Source organism: Rhipicephalus microplus, chromosome 10, assembly GCF_043290135.1.
Source record: "Rhipicephalus microplus isolate Deutch F79 chromosome 10, USDA_Rmic, whole genome shotgun sequence".
Taxonomy (NCBI): Eukaryota; Metazoa; Arthropoda; class Arachnida; order Ixodida; family Ixodidae; genus Rhipicephalus; species Rhipicephalus microplus.
In genome coordinates this window covers 67,176,053-67,203,426 of record NC_134709.1, presented here as the reverse complement: position 1 = coordinate 67,203,426, position 27,374 = coordinate 67,176,053, and the positions used below count along the sequence as shown (strand labels likewise).

The window sequence follows — 27,374 nt, the reverse complement described above, 5'->3', positions numbered from 1 at the left end:
ATGCCCGCAACGTGCGCAAGCTGTGCGTATCGTATTCTAATTCTCGACTGTTTGCTTCCACTTTTTGTGTCTCAATCAAATCTTGTCTTTTATTGAGCCTCTGCTTTTATTGTTGAGGTAAGTTTTAATTAGTGCTTCTTAAAGCTTGGTGTTAGTTGCTGGTGTGAGAATCCCGATTTGCGGCCACTTTGTTTTCTTTTTCGCTCTGTACGTTTTCGTAGAACGTTTTCCCCGCATAATTCTCGCACCCCCCAACTTTTCATTGGTTTTTCGGCAAAAAAAGTGCGATGATTATGCGAGTAAATACGGTAGCAGGATCAAGTGTATTTTACTTATTTTGACCCTGTTTACATGCATCAAAGTGTTGCGATCGGGGAGCTTGACCATGTCTCTCCAGTCACTCTTCTTGCAAAAGAAAACAAGAACTAAGAATAAGAATTCACTCAGTAACCTTGTGCGGTGAGTTTACCTCAGTTCCTTGAAGAAATATTATCCCTGCCTGTTCCTATGTCATTTTTTTTAGTGGGTTGAGTGGAGTTGTGGCATGTCAAGCAGGAGCTTGATGCTCATTAACATCCAACAAATGTTACTATTACTTTTGATGGATCTTTTAGCTTCTCTTTTTACTGTACCGTTTCATTGAGCCATTTTTTTAGTTCATCGGTATCTTTACTATTATTATTTCGATTCTTTGGCACTACTCCTTAGTTGCATAGAAGCAGTGGCAAGGCACCATGTTGCTTAGATTTTTTTTTTTTACGAATAGTACCTTCAGTTACAGCGTCTATTCTTTGCAGTTGCATTTCTCATGCACGAACAGCTGCATTTTTTATGCTGACAGCTTCACAATATTTTTTTTTCCTTTTTTAATGTTCTTCTTTGATTTTTTCCACCACACAGGGATTGCCTGCATCATACTGTCCGTGGTGGATGCCCAGGGACGGCCAGTGCAGTTCCTGAACAGCCCACTGCCTAAGGTGGGTGCCTTCAGTGGCACCGAGCCGCCCACCGAGTACCAGGAAGTGTCGTTTCTTTCTCGGGAAGAGGTTGGTGATGCTGGTGCTGACGGCACGCCTGGTGAGAACTAATTCCTGTGTTCTTTGGTTTCTTCGGGGCGACGACGTTGTAAGTTTAAATTAGTGCCACTGGATTGTTCAGCAATAGTCAAGTCTCTTGGGCCGTGTTACTACAGTTGAACCCCTTTGTAAGAGACATGCACGAGACACCGATTCTAGTCTTTTATATGAGGTGTTTTTTATAAGCAGGGCATCAGGTCTGCATTTTCTTATCAACAACTATTTCAACATTGCCATACTGGTGTCTTTTATACCCATTTGTCCCTTACATCAATGTCTCTTGTGTTCGATTGTATTCAATGCAGTGTAGTGAAGAAGATGAGTGCTACTCAGAAAGGCAGGGGGTATGACTCAGCCGGTGAAGAAGACGACGTTTGGTTGGCTGTGTACTCAGACTGGTTCCGCCATTACCACTTGACGTGTCGTGACCGCTCTCCTGTTTTATAAAAGAGTGCCAGTCTAAAACGCCTCATTATAATTGGTGGAGGTGCGGGGTAACGCCTAATCCTGGAATTGTGAAACCGTACGTTGCCTCCAGTTGCTACAATGTCCACGAACGACGATCAGCCTCGGCTCCAACTACTGCAGCTCCTGTCTGTCTCAACTCCTTTCGGCAACGTGATCCGCCTACCTTCAGTGGAACCGATGACAAAGACGTGGAAGACTGGCTCGACGAATACGACCGGGTGAGCAAGTACAACAAGTGGGACGATGGGCACAAGCTTACTGTCGTCCAATTTTATTTGACTGACGTAGCCAATCTGTCGTACCGCAATCACGAGAGAGACCTCCCCACCTGGTCGGCCTTCCGAACGGCGTTCGCGGACTTGTTTGGCCGTCCAGCGCTTCGCAAACTACGGGCCGAACAGCGCTTGCGTACTAGGGCTCAGCAGAATGGTGAGAATTACACCAGTTATATCGAAGATGTGGTCGACCTTTGCCGGCGTGTCAACTCGGCCATGACAGAAGCCGAGAAGATCAAACACATCTTGAAAGGCATGATTGACGACGCATTTCAGATGCTTGTCGCCAAAATCCCGCAAACGGTAGCGGAAGTGATCCAACTTTGTCAGAGCTATGTTGAGCTCTGGAAACAGCGTGACACCACTTGTCGTGCCAACGCGCCATGTGCAACAATCTCCGCTTTATTGTCGCCTGGCACTACTATAGACCACAACACTTTGCTTCTCGAGATCAAGCAATTTGTACGAGAGGAGGTCGCACGCCAGTTGTCCCTCATGCCTTATACCTCCGAAGGTGCCCCATCTACTTTAGCGCCATCAATACAGCGAGTAGTCTGGGAGCAAGTGCCCGAGGCGCTACCAGCAGCTCACGCACCACCTGTGGCTGCTCCATTGACCTATGCCGAAGCACTGAACGGAACCCGACGTCCACTTGTCGCAAACGGCCACGCTTATTTGTCACGAACGCCTACGTCCACGCGCTCCTTTGTCGTACCGACTGAGCCTATGTACCAGGCTGTCCGTCCCTTCTCCCGACCACCACCTTCGCGCTTTCAGAACCCTTGGCGCACTCAATACAGCCGCCCCATATGCTTCGCCTGTGGAATTGCGGGGCACGTGGCACGATTTTGTCGACGGTGTGAGTTTTTCCTGCGTGACGATGTCAGGCCCAACAATTATGCTTTCCCACAACGACCAGAGCCTGCTGTATCTGGCGAGACTGTGACCATGGACACATTTTCACCTCACCGGAACTTCAACAGACACCGGTCGCCTTCACCTCAACGCCGTTCTCTTTCCCCTATGCTACGTCGACCTCGCCCTGTCCCTGAGGAAAACTAGGAGCCGCAGTTCCGGGGGCAAGAACTGCGGATCTTTCGAACTCCACAAGACCTTGTTTTTCGCCGTCCAACGTCGTTGCTGTCTCCGTTGAAGGTATACCTGTTTTTGCATTAGTCGATACTGGCGCCGCAGTGTCTGTAATGACTGAAAAACTTTGCCGTCGACTAAAAAAAAGTCACAATGCCTCTTCACGACTTCTTTTTGAGCACTGCGAGCGAGCAACGAATTCGCCCTTTTGCTGCATGCACAGCACGTGTCGCTATTGCTGACGATATTTATGTCGTCGAGTTTGTAGTGCTCCCGCAGTGTTCCCATGACATTATATTAGGCTGGGACTTTCTCTGCACTCATCATGCCGTCATCGACTGTACTCGCGCCGAAGTGGAATTCGCGCCGTTATGCGACGCTGCTTCACTCGACTCGTCCCTTTCACCTGCAAAAGTTTTCGTTGCCGCTGACACTTCGATACCCCCGTTCTCATCCGCCCTAGTTCCGCTTTCCTGTGACGTCTCTAGTGGCTCAACTGTTCTTTTTACGCCTTCTGAAACCGCTGTTCGCCGCAAGTGCTTCCTGATTCCTTTCGCCGTTCTGAATGTTCACGAGGCATCAAGTGCAATTTATGTTTCAAATCCGTTTCCCTCGCCTTCCAAGTTACTGTACGGAGAGTGCTTGGGCTTTGCTGATGACATTGATCTCTCGAGTGCACGTGTAGTTCCTGACCACTCGACTACGCTACCTACTGACGCTGTTGATTGCTGCGCGTCATCCTCTTCCCCATCATTCACCGACGCAATTTCGCGCTGCATCGACACCAACCTTACGGCCCAGCAGCACACCGACATCATCGCCCTCCTCGAGCGCTTCCGGGCCAGCTTCGACCACCAGCAACCGACTTTGGGTCGTGCTTCCACAGTATCTCACGAAATCGACACTGGCCTTCACACTCCTTTACGTCAGCGTCCGAATCGGGTATCGGCATCTGAGCGTCGCATAATCGCGGAACAAGTTGACGACATGTTGAAGCGAGGTGTTATTGAGCCCTCTAACAGCCCGTGGGCATCCCCAGTTGTTCTAGTCAAGAAAAAGGATGGCTCAATAAGATTCTGCGTCAACTACCGCCGGTTGAATAAGATCACACGCAAAGATGTTTACCCACTACCCCGCATAGACGATGCCCTTGACTGCTTACAAGGCGCGAAGTTCTTCTCGTCACTAGATCTGCGTTCAGGTTATTGGCAGGTTCCCATGGCTGAGGCTGATCGCCCCAAGACGGCTTTTGTTACCCCTGATGGCTTATACGAATTAACGTCATGCCATTCGGGCTCTGCAATGCGCCTGCCACTTTCGAGCGCATGATCGACAACATCCTCCGTGGCCTGAAATGGCAGACATGTCTGTGTTATTTAGACGATGTCGTGATATTTTCAAGCGACTTTTCAACGCATCTTCAGCGGCTCGAGACAGTGCTTACTTGCCTCACCTCCGCCGGTCTACAGCTCAACTTGAAGAAGTGCTGCTTCGGCGCTCGAAAACTCCTAATTTTGGGCCATGTTGTATCTAGAGATGGCATTCTTCCGGATCCGACGAAACTCCGTGCCTTGCCGAATTTCCTAAACCGAAGACCTTAAAAGAACTTCGCAGCTTCCTCGCTTTATGTTCATATTTTCGTCGTTTTATTCGCAACTTCGCCTCCATCATATCGCCCTTGACTGACCTTCTTGGCGGCAACAACGACCTTTCTAGTTGGTCGTCAGCTTGTGATGATGCATTTGCCACACTCCGCCACCTTCTTACGTCACCTCATATACTGCCACATTTTGATCCACTTGCCCTGACGGAAATACACACGGATGCTAGCGGAGTTGGCCTCGGTGCTGTGCTCGCCCAGCGTAAACCTGGATTTGATGAGTACGTCGTCTCTTACGCCAGCTGTGCACTCACAAAAGCAGAAGCCAACTATTTAGTCACCGAAAAAGAGTGTCTAGCCATCATATGGGCCATAGGCAAGTTTCGACCCTATCTTTACGGGCGCCCATTCAGTGTGGTTACAGATCATCACGCATTATGTTGGCTCTCCTCGTTAAAAGATCCCACCAGCCGGCTCGCCCGTTGGGCGCTTCGGCTACAAGAGTACGACATTCACGTCGTTTACCTATCTGGCCGAAAATATTCTGACCTGGCCGAAAACATTCCGATGCAGACGCTTTGTCCCGATCACCTCTACGATGTAGTGACAAGTCGCCGTCTTCGCCTGCCCCCGACGTATCTGCACTTAGTGTCAGCGACATGCTACAGGAGAAACGAAAAGATCCTTGGATCGCTTCACTTATCAACTTGTTGAGTCGAGCTCCCTTGCAAAATATCTCTAGAGGTATGCGCCGTCAAATACAGCACTTCGTTATCAGAGATGGTTTGTTATACAGACGGAATTATCTCTCCGAAGGACGCCAATGGCTCCTAGTCATTCCCAGTAGTCTCCGCTCAGACATATGCGCCTCCTTTCACGCCGACCCACAATGCGCCCATGCTGGAGTGTTAAAAACCTACACCCGCCTGTCCCACCGCTACTACTGGCGTGGAATGTATCGCTTCGTTCGTTGCTACGTGCGTTCCTGTCTTGCTTGCCAACGCCGGAAGAATCCTACTCCAAGTTCTCCAGCTCCACTACAACCCTTACCTTGTCCTGCCCGACCGTTTGACCATGTTGGTATCGACCTGTATGGACCTCTTCCGATTACACCGGCTGGAAATCGCTGGGTAATCGTCGCTATCGATCACCTTACGCGCTACGCAGAAACTTCACCACTCTCTTCTGCGTCAGCCAGTGACGTCGGTCATTTAATACTGCATCAGATCATTTTACGTTACGGTGCACCACGTGAACTCCTGAGTGACCGAGAGCGTGTGTTTTTGTCGGACGCCGTCGAATCGCTTCTCAAGGAATGCCAAGTCATTCATCGCACCACCACTGCGTATCATCCTCAAACTAATGGCAATACAGAACGATTCAACCGTACATTAGGAGATATGCTGTCAATGTACGTCGCAACCGATCACACCAACTGGGACAGTATTCTCCCTTTTGTAACATACGCGCATAATACTGCTGTCCAGACAACCACTGGTTTCTCTCCATACTTCCTCCTTTATGGTCGCGAGCCCTCTTGCACGCTAGACACCATCCTTCCTTACCACCCGGATGTTGCTGAGTCGACGACGATGTCACAAGCTGCTAAATACGCGGAAGAGTGTCGTCAGCTTGCCCGCTCCTTCACAAGTGCTGAACAGCAACGACAGAAACACCACCGCGATAGCCCGACGCCTCCGGCTTCTTATGCATCAGATGACCTTGCCTGGCTTCGCATCCCTTCAACCAGCCCTGGTCTCTAAACGAAACTGACGTACAAGTATGACGGCCCTTACCGTGTGGTTAAGCAAACTTCACCCGTCAATTACATCGTCGAGCCGCTAGAGCAGCCCCATGATCAACGACGCCGTGGACTTGAGACCGTCCACATAGACCGCCTAAAACCGTATTATGATCCCTCTATTGTCTCCTGCCCATGAGTCGCCAGGATGGCTCTTTTCCGGAGGGGAGGAAAATGTAGTGAAGAAGATGAGTGCTACTCAGAAAGGCAGGGGGTATGACTCAGCCGGTGAAGAAGACGATGTTTGGTTGGCTGGGTACTCAGACTGGTTCCGCCATTACCATTTGACGTGTCGTGACTGCTCTCCTGTTTTATAAAAGAGTGCCACTCTAAAACGCCTCATTATAGCAGAAACAAACAGTTTAAGCAGAGAGGTCTTTCATACTTAGCGGTATGGCTCATCACAAGGGGTGTTAGTAAGTCATGAACTGCTGATTCGGCTAGGTGTCGCTAGGGCTGATTTTCTTGAGCCATTAGAAGCATTTGGCTAATGATTATGCTGGAAACGTGTGAAAACAAAAGTGTCACTTTTTTTTTTGCTTTTCTTGTAGGCTAAAATAGCATGTGGTTGGGATTGGAGCGGGGTCTAGTTTATTAAGTGGTCCTCTTTAAGGCTTTCGGAATTTCGGTCATCTTCATTCTTTAAGCATGTGGTTTGCACCACGTAGCTGTGATTATTGGAGGCATGCCCAAATCATCAGTGCCCAAGTTAGCAGTCAAACAACTGTGTACAACCACTGCACATTGCCCATTCTAACACACAGGGCAGAAACACAGAGAATGGCAGAGAGATCAGAAAAGAAGTTAAGAGTCACCCAGCGAGTGTTGGTACCATAAATGATAGGCATAACTCTAATGTAGAAAAGGACAGAGTGAATCAGAGAACAAATGTGAGTATCTGATATCGAAAATAGATTTGGGTGAATCAAGTCATGAGTGGGACAGATAATCAATGTTATTGCCTGGAGCGCGGCATAGCCCGCGGTTGTTGACAGAAAGGTTTAGCGAATGGAGGGCGCCCAGAAAGATGACACAAGACGCAGTGTTCGGGTGAGGCTGGAGGGTGTTCTCCCAAGGTTTATTGCATCGCGTTCTAAGGAGAGGAGCGAGGGTTGATTGGCCGGTGTGAGACAGGTCACATGATGTGCAAGGCCACGCCAGGTTGGCTACAGAATTCAAAAAACAGACATCGTTATAGATGTGGCTTCATCCTGCGGCATTGACGGGTGTCATGTTGTGCGTGGTACGTTCTGGTGGTGCGCAGTGATTAAGGTTTTTTTCTGTGTGGTGCGTCGATGAAAACGACAAGACAGGCTAGAAGACAATACCGTGATCGGGAAGCCAAGCCGAACATGAAGGAAGGGAAGTGGAGAAAGAAGAGGTGGGTTCGAGAACGTGACGGAGAAGCAGTCGCTGGCCGAGGCGCTCGTCGGGTTCTGACCCCGAAGCTGACCATTGCCTGCTGTCTGCCCGTGAGTCGTTCACCCCAACTGGTGTTCCATTAGCCGGCGCCGGTCCCGTGTGCTGGGACACAGGCACATTCAAAACTCAAGCCTATCATTAGTCCCGAGGCGAGTTTTATTCACGTTGATTCTGCTGGGTTACAACCACACATGGCCTGTTTCTGCTGTCGATGTCAAACTCCACGCAGCAACTCATCAGCCGATCAGTCTTCAACCAGTCCATGGTGAAACCTTGCCAAACTTGTTTAGTGTAGTGGGGAATGACGTTATGTTACTTGAGAGCGGTGTTTGTTATTGTAACCCCTTTTTGTAACGTTCCTTCATCACTAACCTCAATGTCATCCCTTGCATTATAAACATGTTTTCACCTTCGTGCTGTAGCGAGAGAGGAAGACGGGACGGCGGCCCACGTAGTCGTGTCGTTCTCTCGCCACTTTATTCCACGCCTGAAGCGGAGCCGCGGTGGTTGTCCACGTCCGACACACCAAGTGCGCTAGCCTGTTCTAATCCTCGCGCCGCTCGAGCTAGCCTCCGCTGCACGAGAGGCGCGGCGCGGTGATCAAGAAATGATGATGGTGATGATGGCACCACAGGGCTCCCCCCCTAGCGCTTTGCGCGATTTGAAGGCATATAAAAAAAAAAAAGAGATAGTGACAAAAGCTATATACATGAACGACAATCCATAAAGTGTTCATTTGGAAAGTCCAGGTTGTCAACGTTGATGGGCCATCGGTAAGCAGCGGGTCCTGGTGGGCGACACTGGGAATGGCGCAGCGGACGAGGGTGGCTACGCAGGCACGCTGTTGGAAGGAGCGGGTGAGGGTCGTCATGAAGGGACACTTTTGTCGATAGCGAGTACCAACGACAAGGCGAAAAATGGTCAAGGGCCGAGAACACACACGGGCCGTTTCGGTGCGGTCGATTGTCGCGCGCACTCGGACACTGATGCTTAAAAGATGGACTGTAGCATGAGCGTAGTACGGCCAGTCCAGAGGGTCTAGTGTTACTTCCATGTTGGAGCTGGTGGGAACGACGACAGGGAGTGCGGTCAACCCTGGTAGTGTGTTTACCGTGCTGGTACCGTCGCTTCCGGTGGCACATTACCGGCTGCGGCGGCCACCTGGTCGGCCGAGTAGGGTGCAGATAAGTTGGAGACGGTGCGCTTTGGACCGATGAAGTGCGACATGGTTTACAGTGATAACGAGCCGGCTCAGAGGGCACTGATAGATTGCTTTTTCCGACCTTTGACGACGTGTGACGCGTAGGCGTACGCCGATGAGTCGTCGCGTTGTTCGAGCTAGAACCGACGTTTGGTGGTGTGGGATCGAGCGGCGGGTATGTGGCGTCACAGTTGTCATGGGCCGTCGACGGCGTTGAAATGATCAAGCACGCGTACGTAGTGGTAGGCGGATGGTTTAACTGCGCATCTGTTGGGGCATGCACAGTGTGCTCCACCTGTGGTGAGCCAGGCGTGCGGCCCTCGGGATTTCCTGACATCGTCACAGCATCATGCACGTTCAGCCGTGCATGCTCAGAGGCTTGAACTTCTGTAGGATACATCGAGAATGATGTTAGTAGGTGCTGGCAGTCCACGAAGTTTTGAGCAGCAGGCACCGGTGTGCAGGGGAAACTGATGGCGTGGAGTGTCACAGCGGGCTCTGGGTCCATAGTGTGAGTGGTGTCGCGGGCCTCCACAGGTGCCGGGACAGGCGGGGAGTCTGCAGGAAGGTCAGCTGGCCCAGCTGAGGTCGTCGAATCGCCCGGGACAGACAGTTCAGCTGACCAAGTCTCTGCAGCGAATGCGACGGTGCACGGGGCAGCGGCCGGTGTCGAATCTATGTGGTCAATTGCCGGCAGGGGAATGGTCTGGACTGGCTCTGGGGCGAGAGGCGCCCTGGAAGGTGATGAGCTAGGTGCAGTTGTGTCATTTTCGGGAGGAGGAGCATGTTTAAGGCCATAAAACTTGAGCACGGCATCTCGCAAGTGATCGTACGGGCGAGGGCTCCAGGAGAAGTATGTGAGGTGGTGTTTGAGGTCATGTGGAAGATGGTATTCCAATACCTCGTACATGAGCTCTTGGATCCAGATGCCGTTGTGATACAAGGCCGCCGCAAACTCCTCGAACCACGACTCTAGGCGAGAGGTCCGGAACGGGGGCAGTGGCGGGTCGAATTGAGGCTGCCAGGCTTGTGCTGACTGGTTGCTTTCAGCCCAAATGTCGAGAACCTTGGCGTATGGGCAGTCGGGCGCATGACACGCGTCGCTAGTGGCCAGACGAGAGGTTAAGTCTCGTTTATCGGACGTTGTTGAAGGCGAAAGCTTCGAGGTCGGGAAGTCAATAACCGGTGAAAGGTCACCTGTGCCAGACTCCGAGGTGGGCGGCAAGGTGGTCGTCATGGAGTCTGGTGGGGCCACGGTGTCGCGTGCCGTCGCTTTCGTGGAAAACGTGCAGGTAGCAAGCGTGCCAGAAGGACCTTCGGCCGAGGACTTCGAAAAAACGCACTTCGTGGTGGACAGGTTGTTGGCAGCAGGAACGACTTCAAGAACCTCGTCGGATCTGTGACCGGGTGCGAGAATCACTGCGCTAATGGCCGAACCAAAGGTGGAGGGAGACGTTATCGGGGAAGTTAGGTTGCGGTCAGATGAGAGCTGCAGGCCGGAGGGTCCAGCAGGCTGCGACGCAGGGAAAACCTGAAAGTCACGGGTAAACGGCAGCGGGTGGTAGGTGAGGCCATAGCTGGCCAGCACCGCAGAGCAGAGGTCATCGTCAGGCTGCTGGCTGGAGGTTGAAGTGGCAGAGAGATGACGCAACTCTACCGGAAGGGCATCATGAAGAATGGCATGCATCAGCGGCTGGTTCGTGACGCCATTCAGCGCAAGAACGGCATCGAGCTGCATGAACCATACCTTGGGGTAGGTCGATTGGAACGGCGGCACTGGCGGGCAGAGTTGCGGGAACATGGCAGCGGGCCGCTCGGCGAAGGGCGTGTTCTCCGGGTCACCAATGTAGCGAGAGAGGAAGACGGGACGGCGGCCAACGTAGTCGTGTCGTTTTCTCGCCACTTTATTCCACACCTGAAGCGGAGCCGCGGTGGCTGTCCACGTCCGACACACCAAGTGCGCTAGCCTGTTCTAATCCTCTCGCCGCTCGAGCTAGCCTTCGCTGCACGAGAGGCGCGGCGCGGTGATCAAGAAATGATGGTGATGATGGCACCACAGTGCGAATATCTTCGTCAGTCTCGCCAACGAGTGTTTAAGTTGCCCTAATCAGTCGAACCTGCCCTCACAAAGGGTAGCACAACTTGCTGGTGTGTTCACCTGACACCAGAGGTCGCACGACACAACACAGTGCCCAATTTGAGCATTGGAGCGGATAATAAATGGAGGGAAGTGCAGCTGAAGATGGCAAAGGGCTAGGCAGAGCGAAGAAATAAAAGAACATCTTCAGACATAAAAGAAACGAGCTCACGCAGAATAGGGTAAGTTGTAGAACAGCGGGGGAGGTCTTCGTCCTGCAGAGAGCACAAGATAGCTGACGACGATGACATGACTCTACAGGCAGCACCTCCTCTACTGTTTCAGTGCCAGTCAGATGCGCTCATTCTGGCTGTTCACCACCCTCTCCCGTGCTGCCGTTGCCTGCTGTCCCCCGTCGGGTAGCCTTCGCAGCTGCTTTGCATTCAAGGGGGAGAGTACCCTTCAGGTGGGGCCTCACGACATAATCAGTTGTCTTCCTATTCGTGGGGTGGTGTCTGTCATCCCTCATGATTGCTGTATCGGCTACCACTCTGGCTTCCTAAGAGACGTGGTGTTTTTAGAGGGTGCATCTTTATTCGTGGTACTATGTGTGCTACTAATGGGAACACTTCGCTGCGATGCTGCTGTATGCTTTAAAGAGTGCCACATAAGCAGTGAGCATAAGCGGCGGGGTTGCTACAAGCCGCAAAAGAAGGAGTACGAGGGAAGAAATCTGACATACGTGTGACACAGAAGAGAGACTATGCATCTACAGCGCCTCTGCGAGAACAGCAGTGTCACGCACTCAGGCTCGTGTGACGCAAGCAGTCGTACCCTTCAGGTGGCGTTGAACCACGATGACTTCCTGAACCTAGGCCGACCAATAGTTCCGGCCGAGGCACAAGCGTTTGCCCTGGCATTGAGAAAATATAGAGGAGACGTTGGTACACGATATAACGGAAGCCCTTATTTTTCTAAGGGGATTTTTCTTTGGTGTGGTAAATTAGGGCTGGTACTTGTACGGTGCCTGTTACGCAACATGCCTTGTCTGTGTGCAGGGCCAATGGCGATGATTCGCTTCCAAGTGTGGTGCGTGGGCAAGGACTACCAGGAGCACCTGGTGCAGCGCCTGCAGAGTACGGTGCAGCACGCCTACTGGGACGTCCTGATGGAGTACCGCCTCCTCACCTGCCCAATCTTCCACGAGGCCTACGACGAGGAAGAGCCCGCCTGCTTCAGCGAGCCCCCAACGCCCGTGAAAGGCAAGTGAGTTTTTAATAGACGCTTTCGTTGAACATGGATCAGTCGGTTGCACAGGTCGGCAAAAGAAGTCGGAACTCACTTAAAAAGTACATTTTGTGTTTTGGACTCACTCGGACCTGGACTCACCAAAATTTTGCTGAGTCAGAGTCGCTCAGGCTCACACTCTCAAAAACTTTCTTCCACTGGACTCACTCAAACTCACCCCACTGTTACTCACCCGAACTCACTCAGACTTACTGTTCAGTTTGAGTCTGAGCGAGTCCAACTGAGTAGATTGGTCAAGGCCGATATATAGTAGATTCAGACTTATTGCTCAAGTCTGAGTGAATCGATTAGTCGAGGCCAATCTATGGTCAGTTGGTGACTTGCTTTTTGGTATTTTTTTACAAGTTGCCACTTCCTCATTTTAAAGTAAAATGCACACTAACTGGCCAAATTTCAGAGTCTTGTAGTAGTGTCTAAAATGTTATGAGGGCCCACACCTTGTTTAAAAAGGCCAAACCTGTCCAGTTCTGGCTTAGTAATGCGTCTCGGTGTGGCAAGATTACGTGGCCTGTCCTGTGCAAGACGCAGCTGAGCGCGTGCACTCAGCATGCAAAGACACTGTGTGCTGCTTGGCCAGAAACGCTCTATTGTTCTCACATTAGAAAACAGGTTTATATTAGGCTTGTGTGAATATTCAAGTGCTTCGAGTATTTGAACGAATATTGCAGTATCTGAATGTTCTTCGATATGAATTGAAGTTCTTCAAAATTTTGTGATACAGTCAATCCCAGATATATCAAACTCACATACATAGAATTATTGGCTATATCAAACAGTTGTAAAATCAACTTCAATTTCCCATGCAATAGCATGGGACCAGTGTACCCGTATACGGAACTCCCACACAGCGGGACATTCAGCGGTACATTCGCTATATTGAACGCTGTGCCGCACCAAAGCGCAAAAGTGCATTCTTCCTAGCAAATATCGATCAATTTTCAGCCGTGTATTAATAAGTTCCGATCCCTTTTCGCACACAAGTGAAGAAAAGGTGGTGTTATTGCATCGGGCTGATCTGGTTCGTTGTGCAGCTCTTGCAAGTGCACCAGTATGTTTGTTGCGCGATCTGCAGGTCCTAATGCGCAGGCATAGTGTTTTTCAAAAAGACCGATTGTCGAGGACACCAAAATGAGAATGCAAAGTGACTCGGTGGTGTCGTTGAAGTGTTCGCATTCCCTTTCTTGTTTGTTTTGGGCACAAAATGGAATGCGAGCCTGAAAAGCATGGCCTTCCAGATGTGCAATCTTGTGACGTATTTTTAGTGTTTTCGGCTTTAAAGCGCATGTCTCGGAGGCTACGCTTTTTCCAGTTTTTTGCATCAAAGCAGCTGAAAGCAGTGGCTGCCACCATTGAGTTATGTACTACTGTATAGAGTCTGTTATATTAATTCTATGGCTGCCACCTACAAAGCCACAAGTGACATCGATATCGCCTACATGACGACGGTGGGAACTTGGCTTTGTCTTTCGTGCCTTGTGGATTTGTGTACTTCTCGCCTCATCCCTGATCAATCTTTTGTCAGGAGTTCAAGAGAATGTTGACCCGCACATAGCAATGAAATTTATGACTGGTGTTTGTAGTGACGTCTAGTAAAGCACCATCGTAAACTTCCCTGCGGGCCAGGGGACGACTTAGAAGGCATCGTGACCGCTGACAATGGCGTACCGTGCATCTGTGAATTCTGCAACTTAGCGTATCCGGGCACCATCTCGGACAGTGAGCAACTTCATCGGTGTAGATGACGACGTAGCTGCCTCTGACTGCATCGATGCTGAGAGCATTGCTGCCGTTGTCAGTGCCGCGGAAGTGCACATGTGCGGTTATGAATATGCCAGTGCCTTTGCTGTCGCCCCGCTACTGACCAACCTTTTGCCGCTCTTCAAAGCTTGCATTGGCGTTCTGCATTAATCAATGCTCTTGTAGACGAATGGGCTGGATTCGCTTATTTGAAAAGCTTCAGTGATATTAATGATTACTAGAACTTGACAGCACGCAAGAAGTAAGACAAGTTCACGGACAATTTTCATGCGAAAAAAAAGTGTGGTAACTTGCAGCTCAGACCTTGTTCTTCATTATACTGTGAGCGAATCGTTATGTTAGTGCTTGTAATGATTGTCGAGGTATGAAATGCTTTGATATAGGCCTTAAATACGCATATTTTATATTTCCAATTATCAATATATCAAACTATTCCGCAATCCCCTTCGAGTTCGATATATCCGGGATTGACTTATTCGAATTAAACGAACATTCATGCTCGCAGACAAATGTCTCTAACAGTAGAGTGAAAGCTAGAAAGGGCAGAGCTAACTGCTTTGCATTACTGTGTAGTTCTCGATTAACTGGTTTCGGTTTCAGTTTCGGTGTGACAGATGCACACCGGAGAGCCCGTCTAAATCATCCAATTTCCCGAATTGATGAGCATCGAACGAACTGTCTTTTGCGTTGCTATTTAAAGTTGCTTCGCTTCACTACAAACCGAGGCAGTGAAATTTGCTCATACCTTTTTCCAGCCTTTAAAAAATATTGTGCAGGTTGGTCAGGTCATGATAAATGTGCTCATTGTGCTTTGTGATATGTGTCATATACTATTTGAAATATTCGAATTCGAAATTATTTGACCGAATCACTATTTGCTTTGAATTGCTTTTTACCTAACATTTACTGTTCGCACATCTCTAGTTTGTTTCCGGCAAAATTTTCAGACTGCAGAGGCACCCAGACCTGGAACAGTACGGTAGGCATGGGGTTACTATACTAGGTACAAGGTGCGGAAATATACAGCAAGTGCATCACTAGTGTGTTGGAGCAGGAGAATGGCTCCCTGCAGCATGCAACTAAACGAAAAGGCCCTGGTGCTGTGCCTTGTACTCTCGCAATAACAAGTGGGTCTGCTTGCGAAAGCTAGGGCTGTTCTTCACTTCAAATAAGTGAATGAGCCACTCCATTCTTATTCTCAATGCACCCCTTGGCAGAGTGACAGTGGTTCAAGAAAATAGCTAACGTGGTTGCTTGGGCGAGTTTGTATGACATAATTCACATAAAAAACAGCGCCAATAACGAGGGACAAGAAAAGAAGAAGACAGACCGCGGAACTGACTAACAACAAGATTTATTTGCTGGAACCGCGCAATATATACTTGAGCAGTATCTGACAGAAAGAGAAAAGACAAATCAAAGAATTAAAGACAAATTACGATGATTATTCGGCTGTTAGGTTAATTCTGTTTTCTTTGATTTGTCTTTTTTATTTTTGTCAGATACTGCTCAGGTATATATTGCGCGGTTTTAGCAAATAAATCTTGTAAGTCAGTGCCGCTGTCTGTCTCCTTCTTTTCTTGTCCCTCGTTATTGGCATTGTTTTTATGTGAATTCAAGAAAATACGACTTTTCTTGCTAATCCTGGGTTTCGAAAACTGTTACCTCTATATGGTGCACGTTGAACCAAAATGACCAGACACGACAGAAGCACCCAAAAAATAGAGGAAAGTCCACTGAAAGACGATAGCTTGAAGCTTAACTGTTCATTTTTACACCTTCTCATTTCAAGGTCTTCCTGCGGTAGACACTAATCAACCAGCTTGACTTGCCATCTCGTGGTACATTTAGTATGAGGTTCGTGCAGTGCTTTCTAATCATCTTTTTTTTTCTTTCTCATTGCAGTGCGCAGGTCAGGTCGTGTCCTTGCTGAGCAAGCACGTGACAAGCCCTCCCTATTCAGCATGTTCGCCTCCCGGGGCAAAGAAATGTCCTCTTCTGTGCCCGACGTTTCGGAGAAAGTCAAATCACCCAAAGAAAACCCGACAGAGTTTAATGTGAGCTTTCATTTCCCATTTGTACGGCTTGAAGCAGGTGCCACTACCCAGATGTGCCAGCTGCGCATTATTTTTGGGCCATTACAGTCGATAGATCCTTCTCATTTGATTCTATTTGTTTCATAGTGCACACCACTGACATGTGACCAATTCTGGCGACTAAAAAGGCACATCACTGTATGTCCAATGAGCACTGCATTTGCTTGGACACAAGCATGTTTCATTGCTTTTCCATAAAATATGTTGCATGCATTACCACAGAAAAAATAACAAAACTAGTTGTATGGTAGCAAAAGCTTGTGGAGTCTCGTAATGTGAGTTCTTCGCCGCTCTCGAAACACACAGACAGAATCGGCATGGTCGAAGTGAACCAGAACAACATGTACATATATTAAATTACTTTTACATCGACGATATCGTCAGTTGAATCAAATACCTCACTAGTGACATGCTAAAACACAACCTTATACAATATTCCAATACACTCAATCAACATGAAAGGTAACAGGAAAGCGATGTCGCTGATGTTCAACTCACCGCTAGAAACCTACATGAGACGGCCCACTGCCGTCGCATCTCGCGGGACCTTGTCAGGAGACGACCATCCCTGCCACCCGCTACAGGCCGAATAGAGCCGCTCCTGTCTCATGTGTCGCTCCTGTATTACCCAGCCTCGCTGCCAGGCGTCACTGCTGGCGCTACAGCGCTAACCGTAATAATGATCATGTTGGTGGTGGTAAACACGCGCAAGCACAATGCCGCCTACTGCTCAATGGTTGTTAACCCTAAGTGCGGCCTATCCTCGAGACGTGCGCGCCACGAGGCGCAAATGACTTTACAAGGGGTGATAACACTCCAACAATCTTCACTTGTGTGGGCAGGTGGTGTTGGTGTATTGTTGAATGTGACATGCTAGGAAGCTTGGCAGAGTATTTGAACATGCATGTTTGCATTCTATACTGAAATTGAGCAGCACAAGAAGAACGAGAACAGATAAAGCCTTGCTTATTCCTTCTCATAGTTTGCGGTGGAACTACATTGGTTCCACGAGACAGTGGTGCCACTGTAGTTCTTTGTGTTCTGGGACAGAACTACAGTGCTCACAGAAATAAATGCCAAAGTGGTTGTCAATTTTTGTTAATCTTTTCAGTTCTCTGATTCGCTGTTTGCCGATGTTGCACCATCTCTGCCGACTGGCGGCACCAAGGGCACCGTGCGATCTATGGAGGCAGAGTCTGTTGCATCTGAAACCTGGGCCTCAAGCAGCAGCAAGACATTAAACACCATGTTTCAGCACGGGGTTCATGGGTTTCTCGAAGGCGGAGTGGAAATTCGTAAGTGAAACGGGCAATACACTTTGATAGCAATAGTGGTGATAATGGTGGCAGGACTTGGCCACCTTGTTTGACGCTGCATACTCGAACGGCAATGGCTGCAACATCAGATATTGACACTCCAGTTAAAATCATGGAAACAAGAAAGTAGCTAAGAAGAAGCCAAACAATCAAGGCATTTTTTTTATGCCACCGCCAGCATAAAAAAAGTAGCCAAATCTGGCAACCATGGCTCTAACCTTTACAATGCATTTTTATACTTAAGCCTGCAAGGACTCAGGTTCTGTCAGTCTTTTTTCTGTTTTGTTTTTTCTGCCAATGCTCTAAACCTATCTTGCTTATTTAAGCTGTCGACTCTTAGCACCTTAATTCATTTTTAATCGCAGAGCCTGTGAAAGATGAGTGTCTCACGTGGGCCTTGCGGGGTGTTGATATCGTAGCATTCTATTGCAGTCAGGCACTTTTGTAATGATCCTAAACCCAATAATCTAACAGTTACGACAACCATATTTTTATGCTCCTACAGTTTTTTTGTGCTACCCAGTAAACGAAAATCTGTTGGAACTGCTGCTTAAATGGGACAACTGCCTTCAGCGTGGTTGCTTTCGTACTTGAATTCTCCACTCTTCTTCATCTCTCAGTGAACGGAACTCCTGTTAAATAGAACACATTCTCCTAGTCCCTTCAGATTCCGTTTAACGACAGTCTACTGTATAGCAAACATTTTTTAAAGCCTACTACTTTTACAACAAACACGACACACTTTCACTCTAAAAATGTGGCACATATGCATTAAAAAGAAAAGTTGTATCAGGCATTCTAAAACCTCAGAGAGGTGCATGCTCGCGCAGACCCTGCTTCAGTTTACTTGTGGCATGCACTAAAAAACGTCAATGCACTGACAGCAAGCGCATGCTGCATGTTTCATTAGGCGACAACCCAAGCACACTAACCCGGGACCACCACGGCATTGCAGAAACATCGGAGTGAATGTTGCTTGCTAAATGCTCCTCTTTGCTGCGTTGAACAAACAAGTCTACTCGCCGCTCAGGTGCTCGCTCCGGAGTGAAGCAGGTACAAAGAACGCACAAACATTCGCATGTAGCAAGTGGCCCAGCAATGACATGAGCTGAGCAGGCGATGCGCTGCATGCAACTAGCTAGGTATGATTTGGCCCGCACAACAGTCTTGTGCCCTAGTTAAATAGTGTCCATTTTTCTGAAAAGGTGGGTCGATTCTCTTGTGATCATGCAGCGGGCATCATTTTGCAATGAAAGAAAAGCTTGTCACCCGAGGGGTTGTTCGCACTTCTAACCCTTTGTGGTCCAAAACCTTTCCCCATTTTTTGTCCATTCTGGTCCAAAGCTAAAAGACCCAAAGCTCAAATAGAAAATGTTTACTTACTCTTTTACCGATAATGTAGTGACGAAATGCAAGCTTAAATTGATTGCAAAAGACCTTGTCCAACCGTGCTCGTCCACAGACCGTTGCAGCCGTGTAGGGTTGCGGGGCGGGGGCTGAAAATGCACAAGAAAGGTTAATGAAAATGCGCAGGAAAATAAAATTTTAAGCCTGCACGCTTTCAGGCGCGAGTCTATATGCAGTAGACTACCGTTAACAGCGAACTCGGATTGGACCTCAGTCATTTGTTTGTCTTATCAGGAGTTGGCTCTTCAGAAGTGCCTCTCAAGAAAGACATGCCACATGCAAAGTGCATTCATATACATTATTTACGCCATTTTAAGTCGATGCGAATGCAGGTTGACCCTCCTAAAATCTTGTGACAAAAAAAAAAAAAAAAAGGAGCATGAGCACATTTTGTTATTATTTGTTTTTAATATTTGCGATGTCTAAAGAAACTGCAAATTTCATTATGCCAAGGTGGCTTTGCGGCAGTACTTGCAAACTGTGCAGAAAAGCTAGCTTTGCAGTAGTACGCGGGGATCAGTCAGAAAACCAACCTAATAACGGAAACTTGTTTTCGATGCTAGGTTGACCCCCCACTTCAGATTTCAAGTAAAGACAAAACGGGTGAACCTATAGTTGTGTAAATGCGACATGTTACTCTAAAGCAAATGTATAGACATTAAAATGGGGAAGAATGACAAAAAAAAAAGAGTTAATTTGGCTCAACTAAGATTAGAACTATGCCTTCAGATACCACACTTACATGAATCTAACGTGTACAAGATTACGCAGTTTTAAAATAAAAGGTAAATGAAAGAGCTTTCTTTTTTTTTTAACTTTCCTTCATTCACATGAATGCGCAAGCATGACTGCAGTGTTCATTTTGCCCAAAATTGCTAACCTTTGCAGTCACTGTGAGACTTCATTGTAACAGAAGACTACCTGTTAAGTGGTTCGTCTTAAGCTGATTTTTTTTCTTTCATTGCATTTGGGCATTGAGTCTATGGGAAGCCAAACAAACATTCCCTTGTTGTGTGTGGGATACCAAGAATTTGACTTCTTAACTGAGTTTATCTTAACAGGAATTCGCTGTACACTGAACTACTTACATAACAGCCATTTTTGTGGCACTTTAGAGTTTCTTATGAATGGGTTCGATTGTACAGTGTGCTGCGTTTTTTCTTTTTTGTTTTGCTGCTATTTTACTGCTATTCATGCAGGCCTAATAGTGGGGTGAGTTTAAATTTGGTTCGAAGTTTAATTTCGGTTGGAGTTTAAATTATTTCCCAGTTTTCATACCCAACCAGAAAGACATCTGTCGAATGTTTACATTCACGCCTAATAGTGTTTTGAATTTTGGCCCATTACGTGTTTTTTCTCCAGGCAGCCAATGCGAGCTTGAAATGACAGTGGGCTGCTTTTTTTGTTGTTCAGATTCTGTTTTATTTTTCGTCGCATTGTTTCCGCCCTCCTCATCTAGCTGTTTAGCCAGTTAAAGAACAACCTGAGTGCCGATGGAAAAGTCGCCAGCTTAGTTGAAACTCTGTAAGACTTCAAAAAGTGATAAGATGATAATGCCTTAATCAAAATTTATTCTGTTGAGTGCACCTACTGTGACATTTGTTGTGAACAGAACTGATGTATATCATTGTCTTGATTTGGGCTAGTTGGTTTTTGTTATGAATATTTATCTCATTTTTTGCACAGTTTTATCATCCAAGTTCAGTTATGCATATACCACTTAATATACCAAAAATTTTTTAGGAGGACTTGTGCAAAAGGCTCTGCTAATGTTCTAGCAATTTCATGTAGTTGCTTTTCACTATGATCAAAATAGACTGTTCTGTAGCTTTTACCTAACCCCTTTGCCGATGCTTGGTTTCACAGATTCCAAAATATGCATTGAATTGCATCGAGCTCGCACAATCTTTTTCACATTTTTGTTTTTATTGCTATCTTAAAATATTTCCCCATACAGGTGTACCCAGCTTGGTTGTACACCGCTGCTCTGTCAAGGCCCGACGAGCCGTCCCACTGATCTTGAAGGAGTTCCAGAATGGCCTCAAGAACCTCGCCCCCGAAATTTCACTTGCCATGTTCACGGAGGAGAGCACGAGTCGGTCCACTGAGTTTGTCCACTTCAACCCGCTCGTTAAGCACTCTATGGTGAGCCTGATGAACTTTTGCGGTGCCACTCTGGTGCAAGTTGGTAGGGTACCACAATCTTCACCATTGCTTTTATTAAAAAGGCACTAAATTCTTTATAAACATTGACAGACATGTTTCAGGGCTGTAGGCTCCTTTTATGTATGAGCCTGCGAATCACAGCAATTCAGAACCTAAGTCACCTCCAGAATTGGTACCCTGAAAACTTGAATCTTTTGATCAAAATAAACTCTGCTAATAAATTTGCAAGGCTGCAAAACGACTTCTCACAGAGAAGATGGCCTAGTTCAGGTCCTATCCAGGAGACTGATTTGCAATTGCCAGTTGCCTGGTGATTAAAAAAAATACAGTAATTCCTCATTATAACAATATTGCTGAACTCTAAATATCACTTTATTGAAAATTTTGTCTGGTCCCGACCAATATGCATCTCTACTAAGCCGTATTACTCAAAGCGTACGAAGAGCTTGACCTGCTTAGAATGAAGCGGTGAGTAGAGGTGTCTCCAAGCGGCGATGACCCTTGTGCACATGCACTGCCAATGTCTCATGCAGGCACAGATCAGGTCACAAAGGCTCCAAACCAATGACCGATCACCACCTTGTAACCTGTACCAAGCGAGCTCCCATCTGTTTACATTCGTCGACAAATTTCTAAGCTCCGAAAATTCAGACTTCATGGATATTTGAGACTTCATAAATACACTGTCAAGGTTCCTAAAGCACTGATACATTTTCACGACCAATTTTTAGTACAAATTCATGCTCTAAGTTTGATTTTTTTTCAAACTGAAGTGCTCATTTTGAGCCATGCTGCTTAAGAACCACCGTGTAAGATTTTCCATAGAGTTTCTTAATATACACTAGAGGGAACTCTGGCGCTAGTGTCTATGGGAGCTGCAGCACACGGCGCTTCAGCGAGCATGGGAACGATGGGTAGTACACACATTTGTCTAATTTTCGTACTTCTGACCTGCTTCTGGCTCCATGTGTGTTCGTGTGGCTTAGAGCTGTTTTTTCACGAAAACATAAACTAGCAAATGTTCACCGTTTGCGCTTCACAGCCTTATTCTTTTAGGCTTGCCATTTCGAATCAAGTCACTAAGTTCAAAAAGGTTCGTTCTTTCTTTCAAAACAAAACCGTAACCAGCAATAAACGAAGCCGCAAGTACGATTTGCCACCCGCAAGTACAAAGACTAGGCAAATGTGTGTACTACCCATCATTCCCATGGTCGCAGAACGATCGCAGTGCCAGAGTGCCCTCTAGTTAATTTTGGAAAACTCTATGAGATTTTCCACCCGCTTGGTCAAGCTTGGGTTCCACAAGTCGACTGTGTCGTATCACAATAGAGAGCGTGCATAATCTTCTAGTTTCAGAGGCCATGCCCGCTCTTCCTTGGCTGGCAAAACGCCCTAGGGGACGCAATATTTCTTTTTCAGTCAGCTTTAGCGTCATCATTTACACCAGTATACTTGTTTTTTGTGCACCTGCTTTTCTGGTTTTTATTTCGCACTTGGTCATGTTGTTGGTGTGTCAAGTGTTTCTGAACCGTTGTGCGCGTCACATGTTTTCTACTATTGCGGTTCCCTAGTGGTTACAATGCTCCTTTACTGACCTGAATCATGCTCGTTCACTCGCGGTCACAGCAATCGTGCTTCGATGGAGGTAAAATCCTGGAGGCTCGCACACTGTGTGATGCGAGTGCTGGTAGAAAAAAAATCCCCGACCGTGTCGGTTAATCTCACTAACCTGACAAGACATTATGGTGTGAGGTTGGCCGTGAGAGGGCGCTACGTTACGGCGCCACCATCATAATTGGGACTGGGAGAAGAAGAGTTAGGGTTGAGTTTTGGGAATAAAGAAGTTCGGTGTGGTTGTTCAAAGCATTGTGTGAGTGATTTAGGCCTTGTTCGTTACAATGGTCATCTCTTGGTGACTTGCGACAAACTTTGCTTGGTGCCATGCAACCTGTGCCGCCCGCAGCGGTCGGCAGTAGTTATCACCGACACACTGACAACATTACTGCAGCCCTAGTACAACCAAATCTAGTACAACCAAAAGATCACGGGCTCAGCCTTGCGCCGCAGCATTTTATTGGGTGCTCTGTGTGACTTATCATGTTATTGTATCATAAGAGTGCTTGCTTTTACACCTAATCAAGGTTTTTTTTTTTTTTCATTGAAAACATGGTGTTCTTTTTTTTACCTTCTGACAATTTTAGTGCAGTTAAAGCTTGACTGCTTTAGCTTTTCTCGAGTAGTGGCTAATATCCAAATACCGCCTATAACAAATTTTTTGCCCTCCTGCTGACTTTCTCATGATGAAGCACTGCTGTAGTCCCACACATCAGCCAGAGGGCGGTGTCACCAGGTGTCAGGCTCATGACATCAGTCTAGAGTGTGCTTTCATTGGTGCAGTCTCACATTCGTCCACCTTTGATGAGAAAAGGCCTTCTGAAGTTGCGCCCTGCTCTAAGATGGCAGAAGTTACAGCCCTGCCAGTAATGGCGTCATCATCATCCCCCGCCATATCTTGTGGCATAAAGTTGGTTGTATTGGCTCCACTGAGAAATCTGTTTTGTTGCACTGCACCTTCGAGTGCATAAAGAGGGCATTTCTACAAGACAACCTAGAAGCTAATGTGCTCAAAAAGAGAAAACGTGCACATAAATACTCGACCCTAGAGTGAGGTTTCATTTAGAGTATGACAACAGGCATCAAAGAGTACGCTGATTCATTGACCTAGTCAGAAGCCAAAAAGATTACTGATTATAAGAGTTTTTTGTGTGGCACCAGTGGCCGTATTCTAGTAGACCGGGTGCAGTTCGAAGCATCGCTTGGTAGCCATAAGCCCGGATGATCGTAAAATAATCTAAATAATGGCTGGAGTCATGTAAATATAGTATCTTTGCACGATATGTGTAAATTATTTGACATTACCAGTTTTAAAATTATGTAGTTGTTACTGTAACACTTAAGTAACCATGCTTTAATTGTGACCAATTCCAGTTTCCAGAGAAATATGTTGAAACGGCAGTTCCCGGCAGCCAGCGATGCTTCATTGTTGTCGGTCGGGACATGGCCCAGTGGAAGGCATTCATGGGGATCTCTAGCTTGTCAGCATACATCGAGAGCCACCGGGTGACTAAAGGTGAGAGATAAGGACGCAAAGTTGGGATTGTGTCTGCCAGATCTTTCACTGTAGCCAGGGTAGGCGTGATCCTCAACAGATATGAGCACCAATGTGGCTAGTATTTATTGGGCACAGCTGTATTTTGCAGAGCAGAGTAGAGCTGGCAATGCGTGCACGGAAGTGCATAAGGCATAATCTGCAGAAGTGCAAAGACATAACCTTCATCCACCCCCTCGGCAGCTAATTTCATAATGCCGCTGCTATGATCAGGTGCTCGACTGCTGACCTTGAAGAACGCGAGCTGCATGCAATGGCTGCATTTTGATGCAGGCATAATGCTTGACCCTCAGGTACTTACAAGGGACACTCAAATCAAAAGATACGAAACAACACTGTTGATATCTCCATCAGCAGTGAATCCATCGTCTGCAAATGTGTCAAATTTGTATGTTGTGATTTCAAGGCACTTGAATGTGACATTCCGAAACAGAAAATAAAGGATTGTACTGTTTTGTGTGTTTAAGTAATTGAATATCTAATTATTCATTCAATCAGTCAGCTTCAATTCTTGCATTAAGAAAATTCAATATTAGACGCAAAGTGCATGCAGTCCCTTTTGTTTGTACTTTTTTCAAGGTAAGAAAAAAAAAATGCTCTTGACGTTGGTCCTGGTAAGCAGCACATTGAACGACCGTCTAACATGGTGTCTCCTGCAAAGTGATTTTTTGCAGCAATACGCAGCCTAATGATGTTAAATGATCACTATTTGTACACTCGGGAAGCCTGTAGCTATTGAGGCCAGGTGAGTCTAATGGGCAGTGCTTTATAGAGTGTTACATAAGTAAGGTGTAGGCTAGGGAGAATACTTGAAGAACTATTACAGTATTCAGAATCGCTTTGATATGAATTTAAATAATAAGAAATTGCAAATTATTCGAAATTGATGAATAGACGTACATTTTCTTCATTGAGTGCACATTGAGTTTCAAAGCTACAGTCGAACCCCGCTACAATGAAACTCACGGAGCGCGGAAAAAATTTCGTTGTAGTGAAATCGAAAACAGATAGCTGATCTGAGCTACTAAACAAAAGAACGTTTATTCTCAAAATTAAAAAAATGTCCGCTGCTTCCTATTCTTTCCCAGCTGCATCACGACTTGATTCTCACCCATGCATAGCAAGGCCATAGTGAAAAGTACGCTGAAACAACGCCTAAAACCGCAAACATGCTAATGCAACTGTTTGGTTCGTTCACGAAAGCGGTTTTAGGCGTTGTTTCAGCGTACTTTTCACTATGGCCTTGCATAGCAAGGCCATAGTGAAAAGTACGCATAGTGAAAAGTACGCTTTTCACTATGGCCTTGCATAGCAAGGCCATAGTGAAAAGTACGCTGAAACAACGCCTAAAACCGCTTTCGTGAACGAACCAAACAGTTGCATTAGCATGTTAACACCAGCAGCTGTCCGCCGTCAAAAGTATCTGAGAACGCCGAGATGGAGGCGGGGTATCGTGGAGCGGTGACTTTTGTGTTATTCTATGCCATTCTTATCATCCATCACTCGCGGCTAGCTGATTTTGTTGATAATGAGGACGAACAGCCACTTTGATTAGGTACCACACTGGCCAAGCACAAATAAAATGATAAGCATAGGAATCGGGAAAGTGCATCGCTTCGCGTTTGCACCCAGCAGCTGCGGCAGCTGCGTGAAGGAAACCATGAACTGAGCGACTGAGCTTCAGGTTTGGATCGTCTGCGGCTCAAAAGCAAGTCAGTGGCAAAACAAAAATAGGGCAGCTTCATCGCCGTCGCTATCGCGCAATGGCGGCGTCCAGGCTTTATGATGATTAGCAACAATACAGCAGCGGTTTCTAATGGTGCCAACGCGTGTTTTAGACTTAGTTGACGCATTTTCAGGCTCTGAAAATGCATTGAAATGTCAAAGATTGGGTTTACTGCATAGCAATAAGTATCTGAGCCTGGAATTGCATTGCAAAATTTTGTTGAAGCGAGGCGATCGAAGAGAAAGGGTTCGTTGTGGCGACAATATTTATGCATTGACTCCTCTGGACTGCTGACGGGGAATCATGAATTTTTCATTGTAGCGGAAATTGCGTTGAAGCGGCGTTCGTTGCAGCAGAGTTCGACTGTATATGAAGGAGTATGTGATACATGACGTGCCTCCAATGTTGCGTGTAATTGTACACGCTGCCGTTGAAAGGAATATACACTCAAGCCTTGTTATAACAAAGTTGCATCTTATGCAACGATAAGTTTTTTATATCTGAAAATTTGTTATAAAAGTTCAATTCTAGCACTATATCTAGTGCAAGACTATTTTTCTTTTACTTTATATAATCAATATTTAGTTATATCTGGGTTCATTATATTGAGGTATCAGTGTAAGTGAAGACTATTCAAAGTATACACCATTCACCTAATCATAACAATGCCATTTATAAATGAACCAATATATTCCTTGTTTCCAGGAACCTTTGTTTGTATTATTGTAATGCAGGCCACAAGTCCACTCAGCTTTTTGAGCCACACATACTGCCAATGACAACATCTCTGGAAACACCAGCCCTCTGCCGAACGCCGAGCACGCCATCATCGGTGCCACCAACCATCGTCGCACCGCCAACCATCGTTGCGCCGCCAACCACTCTTGTGCTGCCAGAAAAGGCCAAGAACCCCACTGTGGGGGTGGACACTGGGGATGTTCGGCAGCCTGCGTTGATACCGCGGCAGCGGCTGCTCTTTTTGCGAGTCAAGGACAAGTCTGTGAGTTTGTCTCCTTAAATAGACCCTAACGAGAAGTGCAACACCAATGAATTATTCTTAATGGACTTCACTTTTGGCCTCACCCCTCTCCCTGTTGCTGTTGCTGTAATTAATTATTCTGTATAGTAGAATCTTGTTGAGATGATTACGGTTGATGTGAATTTCACGATGGTAGAAATTCTAAGTTTGTTTCAGATGGGCTTCATTATATAAAGTACGCTGAGATTCAGTGCTATACGAACGGCTTCCCCAGTCACAGCGTATGATGCAAACGTACGATTGACTGCTGCACGCAAACAGCGCAACGCGGCTTGTCTGGGGGAGGAAGGCCCATTCACACTTAGCCTCGAAGGGAGTGAATGCTCTCTTCGCCGCTTAAATCGTCGAAAAACCATGTCGCGAGGCTGACGCGAAAAAAT

The 27,374-nt window shown here is 46.9% G+C and overlaps 1 protein-coding gene across 4 annotated transcripts in view; it reads left to right on the top strand.

The window, feature by feature from the left end:
• LOC119180943 (KICSTOR complex protein SZT2-like) overlaps nt 1–27,374 on the top strand; it is a 290,449-nt gene that overhangs the window by 214,130 nt on the left and 48,945 nt on the right. For all 4 annotated transcript variants that reach the window (XM_075875777.1, XM_075875778.1, XM_075875776.1 and 1 more), the window contains 7 exons: nt 901–1,077; nt 12,068–12,271; nt 15,981–16,132; nt 17,283–17,466; nt 20,852–21,039; nt 24,049–24,190; nt 26,690–26,955. In XM_075875777.1, coding sequence (XP_075731892.1) covers nt 901–1,077; nt 12,068–12,271; nt 15,981–16,132; nt 17,283–17,466; nt 20,852–21,039; nt 24,049–24,190; nt 26,690–26,955 — 1,313 coding nt within the window. The remainder of the gene's footprint in view (nt 1–900; nt 1,078–12,067; nt 12,272–15,980; nt 16,133–17,282; nt 17,467–20,851; nt 21,040–24,048; nt 24,191–26,689; nt 26,956–27,374) is intronic.